Source organism: Melanaphis sacchari, unplaced genomic scaffold (assembly GCF_002803265.2).
Source record: "Melanaphis sacchari strain LSU unplaced genomic scaffold, SCAv2.0 Contig44_pilon_pilon, whole genome shotgun sequence".
Classification (NCBI taxonomy): Eukaryota; Metazoa; Arthropoda; class Insecta; order Hemiptera; family Aphididae; genus Melanaphis; species Melanaphis sacchari.
In genome coordinates this window covers 3709037-3718864 of record NW_020271295.1, presented here as the reverse complement: position 1 = coordinate 3718864, position 9828 = coordinate 3709037, and the positions used below count along the sequence as shown (strand labels likewise).

Below are 9828 nucleotides of genomic sequence, written 5' to 3'. Positions count from 1 at the left end.
ATAAAATTACAATAATTATACAAAAACATAATATAATATCAAAAGGCAATATTCCCATAAATCGAGTTTGTTCAATATGTGCCTATAACTGCTAACCCAGCAAACGTACTATTACCTACCCGTATTTATTTATTTTTTTTTTTTTTGTGGTATCTCATCAAAACAAAAACTAATGGGAACATCAATAAAATCCAATATTATGTGAATATGGATAGCTTTAGTAGTTTTTTGATTTCCAAGATTTTTGAATATTTACAAGCCCACAATGATTTTTGTACATAGGTAGATTATAATATAGAAGATAGATATCATAATTCATGGTTACAAGTTACAACTACTGCTAGTTCAACAGAACGCCTGGCTCGGTTCTTATCAAAAATACGCTGAGTCGGTTTTATTGTTTATATACGATACGATTATGACACTTACATGCGATTATGCGGATTTTACACAAAATTCAAAATTGTTGTCATTGGCAAAAATTTTTTAACTTTATGAAATAAATATTTCTTATTCACAAGCAACCATTTTTTCGATTTTTATACTTAAAGTAATAATTAATTCTTACATCGTTTTTCGTACTATGTGATTGTGTTTTAGTATTCATCAACAAGGGATATATAATACTGTCTATACATATTGTTTTTTTTTGTTTGTCAATGGTGCATATTAAATTTCTGGTGCTCTAAATAGTTCTTATAATGAAATTCTGTTATTAAATCAGTCATTCCAAGTATGGAAACCAATCATCCAGAGTCAACGACGCAAGTTGATGCCATGGACAACATCAAACATGATCGTTCTACAAACTATGGTTCCCTGATTAACAATATAAGGTAAAAATTATGTATTCAGTTTTAAAAAATTGTGACTTACTAATGATAGTAAGTATCTGCATTTTATTTTTATGTATCTTTCAATAAGACTTAGTCCTTCAAGTTTAGAGGTCAGAAAATAATTTACATTGTCTATTATCAATTTGGTATTTAGGTACTTATTGTTATTTATTAAACCAAAAGTCAACTAATGATCTCTTGAACAAAATTTAGTGACTCATGATTGGGCCATTAAGTTAATCAATTTTTTATGCAAAATGGTGTTAGGATTTTTAATATTGTATTATAATATTATAGTTTATTATTGTCCTTAAATGTATTTTTTTAGATTTTTAACATTATAACACTTTATTTTACTACTATAAATTTTATTTAGCTAATTAAGATATGAATTTAAAAAATGTATGCTTTATTAATGATTATTAGTAAAAATAAATTACTCACAAGCATATTATTCTTGTTCTATTTACAGTCATATGCCAACATTTGGTCTACCAGCAAGTGCCTATGAATTAAATTCTAGTGCAAGATTAACTATAAGATTTGATAGAGAAATGTTCAACAGTAGTCTATTTGAGAATGAAATAGAAATCAGTCCAGCATTTCGATTTAATAGAAATGATTTATTCAGACCTCCCCAGTAAGATATAAATAAATTATAGTTTTATTTAGCTATTAACTAATTTTATTGAATAGCTTTGATTTCAGTCATAGAAGTAGCACACTACTGAATGGACAATTTTCTACACCCAAAGAAATGGTTCAAAATTTAGATACCAAAAAGCATTTACAAGAGTTTGGTTTAAAAAAATCTGAGGTTAAAGCCAAACTATTTAAATGTGATGTGTGCAAAAAATCATTTTCTAGTTCTGGTGGATTGACTGTCCATTATAGAACACATACAGGTAACAAACCTTTCAAATGTGATTTATGTAATAAAACTTTCTCAAATTCAAGTCATTACAATTACCACATGCGTGTACATTCAGGAGATAAACCATTTAAATGTCATGTGTGCAACAAAGAATATTCTTGTGCTAATGGTATCTTATACCATCAGAGAACCCATCACTTTTTACAAGATACAAAACCTCTAAAATGTGATGTATGTGACAAACTGTTCTCCAGCATTGGTGGTCTGACTGTTCATTATCGCTCTCACACTGGTGACCGCCCATTTAAGTGCGATGTGTGTTTTAAGACATTTACAAGTTCCAGTCACTGCAAGTATCATCAGAAAACTCATTCACAGTTGATAACAAAAAAAACCTTGAAATGTGATATTTGTAACAAATTATTCTCCAGTTCAGGAGGCCTTGTAGTTCATTATAGAATGCATACAGGTGATCGTCCATTCAAATGTGAAGTTTGTTTCAAATCATTTACCAGTTCCAGTCATTTCAAGTATCACCAAAAATCACATGTGATTTCAAATGATAAAAAAACATTGAAGTGTGATGTATGCGATAAATTATTTTCTAGTGCTGGTGGACTAGTTGTTCATTACCGTACACATACTGGTCACAGACCATTCAAATGTGATATTTGCTTAAAATCTTTTACTAGCTCAAGTCACTTTAAATATCACCAAAAAACTCACATGGTTAATGTTTAATGTAGCATAAATATATTTTAGCCAAGAGAAACTAATAACTTATTAAGTTATTATATTTATATTTTGAAATTCTTACTTTTTAATTCAGTAAATATACTATTAGTTATGAATTAAACTTTTTTCCTTTACTCAATTTATGCTATAATATTTTTTCTATTTGTAATATGTACAGAATCAATGTTTTACAACTTTTTTTTATTTTATTAGTCATTTTAATTATATTAATATTCGAATATAAAAACACAATATTTCATAGGTATACTTTATATATTTGTAAAAATTGTATCAAGTATCAATTTATTTATAATATATTAGTAATTTTATTTAATCGGCGAACATAATATTTATATCCAAATATTGTAATATATAAAATAAGAATTATTTGATAATGAACATCAATGTCAATGTTTCATTGTTTATAATGTTGATTGTGAAATTATTGTTTTCAAATGTTTTGTTACTAAAAATCTGTATATCAAATCACACCGATAAAAATATTTAAAACAAATTATTGGAAATTATTTAATTATATCTAATATTAATACTAATGTTTGATTGTTTATATTGATTGTACATTTTTAAATTTGAATTTATTGCTCATTGAAATTTTATTATTTTAAAATCTCCATTCTTGGCATTTTTTTAGTATTTCGCTTTTTTCTTTAAATTAGAAAAAATTAAATTCTAATTTATGGTTTTATTTACTGCTTATTATGCCTTACATACCATACCTATTTGACTAGATTATTGTCATACCTCTAAAAACAAAATATTAATAGCACTATTTAATTGTATAATAAAATTTATCAACATGACATTTTATATTTTGATAATTATTAATTATAGTTGGTTATTTAGATTTGTATAATTATTTTAATTTATAGACTGTCATTATATTTAATTGCAATACTTAATCAAAAATAATGTTTACCCCATTTGGCAGAATAAATCAGGATAGAGGTTAAAAACTTGAATTGAGAATTTTAAAAGTAGTATATAGTATCTCGAAAATTGTTGATGTCTTTTAGATATTTAAATTTTGAATAGTTATAAAAGAACGTTATAGAAATGAACTAATATTTAGAAAGTTATAATATGTGTAGTTGTCACTTATTAAACTAAATAATCTGTTAATTTTACTAAACTCTTTTCAAAAATAATTTATAGTGTTAGCGTGCACATAAATGCATAAATCTTGTGTAAATAATATTTTTGTTAATCTTGCTGATATAAATTATTAAAATATAAACAATTTGTTTTTTTAATAAAAACTTATTAAATCTATTAACTTCCTTCAAGTACACAAAATAGAAATTTACAAATACACAATAATAATATTTTTAAATTTTAGATTCTAAGCTAAATGATGAATTAGACCCATTGGGGATTGGTTTTATGACAAACTGTTTTTTTTTTTTTTTAATCTACGGTCTCAGTCTTTACTCGTCATATTAGTTTTGTGTTTTATTTTTCTGTCCACTATATCACATTTATTTTAAAAAAATCTCAAACCTTAAACATTAAGTATGATCTCAGCCTTCTGGTTGCTAATATTAAATCTAATTAATACTTTGTGGTATTAAAATAAGAAGAATATTCATACCCAAAATTTAAAAAAAAAACTAAACGTAATTCCACAATATTTTTTTATAAGCGTCTGAAGCTTAAATTTTTACGAAATAAAATACCTAAGTATCTACCTATTCACGTATAAGCTAACTATTTTCTTCATTAATTGTTCCTTATTCAAAAACGAATTACCGTAGAGATGTAAAGAGGTATTTGAAATATTCACCAAAACCAAATGTTTATATTATTATTTTCTATACACGTTAAATTAATTGTTGTTAATGGGTATGTAATATTGACAATATTATTATGAAATATTTATAATTTATAAATTTATAATATATTTTAAACCATTTTAGCATTTTACCGTATTACTAATGAGTAATGGTATAATAAATTTTAAATAACCAATTTAGTAACTAACTACCTAGTTACATTTAAGTTTGAGATTTGAATAACCATTCTATACAGTCTACAACTAGTAACTACTCAGAATTCAGATTTACATATTCACGATCATGGCTACAAAACAAACATCAGGTAGCCACTAGCCAATTGGCAATTGCCACAGATATATACTAATAGTATTAGTGTATATCTGTGGCAATTGCATCGTTTCCCTCTTTTTTTTTTTCAATGATTATTATTCCCTTTTTTTTTTTTTTTAATCTTTCCATTAAAATTATACAAAGATAATAGTATAAGGAAGTTATAAAAAACACTAACCATGGTATAACCTCAAAAAATGATCATGGCTCATCTTTATTTTGTATTTTTACCGCTAAAATGCTCGCACAATTACTGTTATAGTGTTATTGTGATTTGTGTCTACTTTTTTAATTTAAACAGTGTTCTACTCATCTACTCTAAGTATTAACTGTCTTATGTCTAGAGAGTAATATCTATTGTGTTTTGACAATTTCGAGTTTCGAAATTTTAGTTACTAGTTATAAATTTCAGATACATGGTCCATACATAATTTAAGAATTTAATACAGTGTTTTATCAATGTTGTCATTGTCATTTGAATTCTACATCGAATGCTAGTATAATAACCTCATTTTCACTCAAATATAGTTTTAAAAAATTTTGTTATGGGTATTACTGGTTTAGCAAAACTTATAGCAGATATTGCTCCAAATGCCATTAAGGAAAATGAAATTAAAAATCATTTTGGTAAGTTATTATACAATTAATAAACAGTTAACATAAAAAGTAATGGCAACACTTTATAACAATAATATGTTTAATTCCATCTTATGGATCTCCTCAAAAGAAGATGGCTGTTCAAGAGGAAATAAATTCCAAACTAATAATAACTATTACTTAAAATTAAGTAAATAAGAAAATTAGTTGGTTTAATAAATCAGCTTTTGTAATGTTGGTATTAATATAAAGTATTAATTCTTATACTTATACATTTTTTAAATATTATGAGTGTAGTATACATACGATTAACACGATCAATCTTATATTTAATTTATATGGTTGATTTTAGGCCGAAAAATTGCAATTGATGCTTCAATGAGTCTTTATCAGTTTTTGATTGCAGTTCGTAGTGAAGGAGCACAACTAACAAGCGCTGATGGTGAAACTACTAGGTATTTATTAATATTAAACAATATAATGTATAATAAAATTAATCAAATATGTGTATGTGTTTGTCCCAGTCATATTATGGGCACATTCTATCGTACAATAAGACTTTTAGAAAATGGTATTAAACCAGTTTATGTATTTGATGGTAAACCACCTCAAATGAAATCATCAGAATTAGAAAAACGAGCTGATAGAAGACAGGAAGCACAAAAATCATTAGAAAAAGCAGAAGAAGCTGGTATTATAACATACTATAATAGGCTAAATTATATATATAGCTAATTTTAATTTACTGTTTTATAGGTGATGCAACTGGAATTGACAAATTCAGTAAACGATTGGTAAAAGTAACATCTACTCATACTACCGAATGCAAAGAACTACTAAAATTAATGGGAGTTCCTTTTGTGGAAGTATGTTTCATATCTGTATACCTAATCTAATATCTACTAAACTAGTGATACACGATGTGATTATAAAATAATGCAATTTTGATTATGGTCTACGCTATACATCATATGCCTTAACTATATTATCAATAAGGTTCATCAAATATATCTACTATAATTATATTAACTCTTAGCATGTATATCTTATGCTTACTGAAGATCTGTCTGTAAACAATTTATAATCATACCATGGGTGAATAATAACTTTGTCTCTTATAATTTAATGTTTATAATAATACAAATGTTAATAAAGTCAAGTATATAAATTATTATAAGTAATATAAATCAATTTGGTTAATTGTAAGCATTAATTATATTCAAGATAGGTACTAATTAAATTTAAAAAATATAAGATAAATTGAAAATACATTTTTATAAAATGAATATACAAACTTAAAAAAAAATTTGAAACAATTTTGTTATAATCAAGAGATTGAAAATGTCCACTGTCAAATATAATAGCAACAATTTTTTTCTCTATAAACAGAGGTTCTCAATCCGAATAATGCAAAGTGTGATCAATATACAGCATATTTTGTACCATATGACGTCTTGTACATACATTAGAATGAATTTTATATTAAATGAATTAATGATTATATTTTTATCAAAGTTATTTATTTGTATTGCATAGTAGGTTATTATAAAATGTAAATACATTAACAATTCAAAATATACCCACTTTTTTTCATTATTTTGCAGTCATTTTATAAATATATCATTAGGAGTGTTTGTATCAACAATCAATTTTCATTCTCCCAACTATAGCACTTATTTCCTTCAAGTAAACACAATATTTACGATGAGTCAAAAAATCAATAGAATTTATTACTACCTTAAATCATATTGTGTCATTGATAGACAAAAATCAAATGTAATATAGTTATTGTGTTTATATAATTTAAATGTATCTGAAAAAAAATCCCAAAACTATACTCTTATTAGTAAATAGAAAATTATAAATTTTTTCTTTATTTTACTATTTGAGAGCATAAAATAATTTTTTATCTAAGATAGCATTGTATAGGATCAAAGAAAAAAAAATTCGAAAGTCATCAACATCCTAATGCTAGCATAATACAATTGTAGTTACCAAATATCATTGTAAGATTATTTATTTTATAGGCTCCATGTGAAGCTGAAGCACAGTGTGCTGCTATGGTAAAAGCTGGTAAAGTATATGCCACTGCTACTGAGGATATGGACGCTTTAACATTTGGTTCTCCAGTTCTATTACGTCATATGACATTCAGTGAAGCCAGAAAAATGCCAATTCAAGAATTTCAATTAGATTCAGTATTGGAAGCAATGGAAATGTCTAGAGATGAAGTAATTTTAGTTAAAAATTACTTTTGTTAACTCAAAAATAAATGTATGTAATGTATTTTTATTTTTAGTTCATAGATCTGTGTATACTGTTAGGATGTGATTATTGTAACAGTATTAAAGGGGTTGGGCCAAAACGAGCTATCGAGCTAATACGACAATACAGATCATTAGAAAATATCATTGAAAATTTAGATACTAAAAAATATCAAGTACCTGAAAATTGGCCGTATAAAGAAGCTAGACGGTTATTTATTGAACCAGAGATAACAGATCCTGAATCTATAGATGTAATATTTTATTTTATTTTATTTTATTTTATTTTATTCATAAATACAGTACAATCTCAAAAACTGATGACTTTAAAATACATAATAATATTGATTCAATACACACAAATTATTAGATATGTACGAGTTAAAGTAGAAAAGTGGGGTTATAGTTTGTGTTATGCATAAGCTAAATAATCATTACTATATAGAATGGTATATGTGAGCAGGTAAAGAAAAAAGTTACATTGAAAGTTATAAGTGTTGAAGAATCAATTTTACTATTGGAAATTGGATACAAAATTAATTTGTCACATGTCTACAATTAGCAAGGCTTGAGAAATTTATGGAATCTTAATTCAGGATGTTGTTTAATTGAAAGAAAATAGATTTCTAGTCTAGACACAATTACATGTAATATTAGTTTTTCAACTCTTTCAGCCCTATTAAAGGCATACACTAAAATTAGGAACTTGACATGATGTCAACAGAATTTATGAGCATGGCTAAAAAGAGAGATGACCTTGGAAGACCCCTGATATCTGAATAAACATTTTGTAGATGAACTATGTACAAATATATATAGGATTTATATATAAAAAAATGTTTAATAGCTTTTTTAATAATGGATTTTTTACTAATATACGAATCACTCAACATTAAATATTTATTTATTTTGTTTTTCATAAAACTCATTAATATGAAATTATCACTATATTTACATTTAAATAATCGATTTAGTTAAAATGGATAGATCCAAATGAAGAAGGATTAGTCAAATTTTTATGTGGTGATAGAGGGTTCAATGAAGATAGAGTAAGAAATGGCGCTAAAAAGTTAATCAAAGCACGATCAGGTACAACTCAAGGCAGATTGGATTCATTTTTTACTTTCTCTACTAAGCCAAATAAGCGTAAAGTAAGTTAATTTAAAAATTTATAGAAGCAACGTTAATTTTTAAACAAAGTTTTAAAGAATATATTTTAAATAATGTTCAGGATTTTAAATTATAAATTTACAAATAATAAATATATTATATTGGTATTCAGTAACTTAGTAATTATTAACTAGTAAATATATAGTATACTCTGTTTCATTTAAGATTTTCTCCTGGTTTGGCTAGATCACACTCAATATTTTGATTTTTGTTATCAGTTTTTATTTTCAATGATTGTCTATAACCAAAAAATGTCTATCTTTGCAAAAAGTAAGTTAAATAGTTATTGAATTATAATTCAATATAATAAAAGTATATTAGCCACTGCCATTTTCAGATGCCAACTGCCAAATACTATTCTTGCCTCTTATATTAGACAAAGTATACAAGTATATTATAGAATTTTTTTTTTAATGAACTAAATTTATAAATAATTTTATTACTTAATATATGATAAATGATAAATAACTACATAATGCATTTTTTATTTTTAGGCTGAGGAAGCAAAAGCAGCAGCAGAAGCTAGTAAGAAAGCAAAAAAAGGAAATTATAGCAAACGGGGTAGACCAAAATAAATCACTTAAATTTTATTTGTTTAATAGTTGTTTTTTTTTTAAATTAAATATTAGATTTACTCATTAAATTAGTTTCTATAAATTCAATAGAATTTTAATTTATAAGCTATTGAAGTTTACTCTTATAAGTCTAATATCTAACACATAAAAGGTTTTTTGACAATAAAAGATCTCTTTTTTTCACAATTTTTTAATTATTTAAAATACTTAACAATTTAATATATTTTCCTAACTTATTTTTATTTATAGACACAATTTAGCTAGTTTTATTTAATAAAGTAATAGATTATATTTATGTCAACTATAAAACGTTAAATCAATACTTATGTCTAGAGAGAGCTAGAATTTATAATATGCAATTAATATTATATACGCCAAAAACTATGAAATATTCACTCAAAAAAAAAAAAAAAAATCATACTTTTTAAAATTAATAAAATAGTATTATTAACTATTTATGCTGTTCAAATGTACATAAAAAATTATATGATGTCTTGAATTTTTAAAACTGAATGAGCTTTTGTTAAACCTTAATATGCTCTTATACTCGTATAGGTATTTATAAACAGTGTGTTAATTCATATTGTCATACAGGCGTATCCAGAATTGTTTTTAGGAAGGGAGGCACACACTGTCAAAAATTTTACCAAATAT

General features: G+C 25.0%; 2 protein-coding genes across 5 annotated transcripts; both read left to right on the top strand.

Moving 5' to 3' along the window:
- Positions 1-351: 351 nt before the first annotated feature.
- LOC112597951 (zinc finger protein 2-like) lies at positions 352-2497 on the top strand. 3 transcript variants are annotated; one of them, XM_025344213.1, is made up of 4 exons: positions 354-836; positions 1309-1476; positions 1533-1741; positions 1826-2497. In XM_025344213.1, the coding sequence occupies exons 1-4, from the start codon at positions 736-738 to the stop codon at positions 2449-2451; spliced, it is 1104 nt and encodes a 367-aa protein (XP_025199998.1). In that variant the 5' UTR covers positions 354-735; the 3' UTR covers positions 2452-2497. The 3 variants fall into 3 exon arrangements, with proteins under 3 accessions (XP_025199997.1, XP_025199998.1, XP_025199996.1); XM_025344212.1 differs by having other exon boundaries at positions 352-836; positions 1545-2497; XM_025344211.1 differs by having other exon boundaries at positions 355-836; positions 1533-2497.
- A 2315-nt stretch (positions 2498-4812) lies between these two features.
- Positions 4813-9242, top strand: LOC112598044 (flap endonuclease 1). 2 transcript variants are annotated; one of them, XM_025344368.1, is made up of 8 exons: positions 4817-5195; positions 5518-5620; positions 5690-5856; positions 5922-6031; positions 7193-7396; positions 7465-7683; positions 8404-8580; positions 9094-9242. In XM_025344368.1, exons 1-8 carry the CDS (start codon positions 5114-5116, stop codon positions 9172-9174), a joined length of 1143 nt encoding a protein of 380 aa, XP_025200153.1. In that variant the 5' UTR covers positions 4817-5113; the 3' UTR covers positions 9175-9242. The 2 variants fall into 2 exon arrangements, with proteins under 2 accessions (XP_025200154.1, XP_025200153.1); XM_025344369.1 differs by lacking the exon at positions 8404-8580 and having other exon boundaries at positions 4813-5195.
- The last annotated feature ends 586 nt before the right edge of the window (positions 9243-9828 follow it).

Excerpts from the sequence above, each read along its gene's own strand:
- LOC112597951 (XM_025344211.1), top strand. The coding sequence starts at position 736 with ATGGAAACCAATCATCCAGAGTCAACGACGCAAGTTGATGCCATGGAC. Across the intron at positions 837-1,308 it reads TCCCTGATTAACAATATAAG|TCATATGCCAACATTTGGTC; the intron begins GTAAAAATTATG and ends TTCTATTTACAG. Across the intron at positions 1,477-1,532 it reads GATTTATTCAGACCTCCCCA|CTTTGATTTCAGTCATAGAA; the intron begins GTAAGATATAAA and ends TTTATTGAATAG.
- LOC112598044 (XM_025344368.1), top strand. The coding sequence starts at position 5,114 with ATGGGTATTACTGGTTTAGCAAAACTTATAGCAGATATTGCTCCAAAT. Across the intron at positions 6,032-7,192 it reads TGGGAGTTCCTTTTGTGGAA|GCTCCATGTGAAGCTGAAGC; the intron begins GTATGTTTCATA and ends TTTATTTTATAG. Across the intron at positions 7,397-7,464 it reads TGGAAATGTCTAGAGATGAA|TTCATAGATCTGTGTATACT; the intron begins GTAATTTTAGTT and ends TTTTATTTTTAG.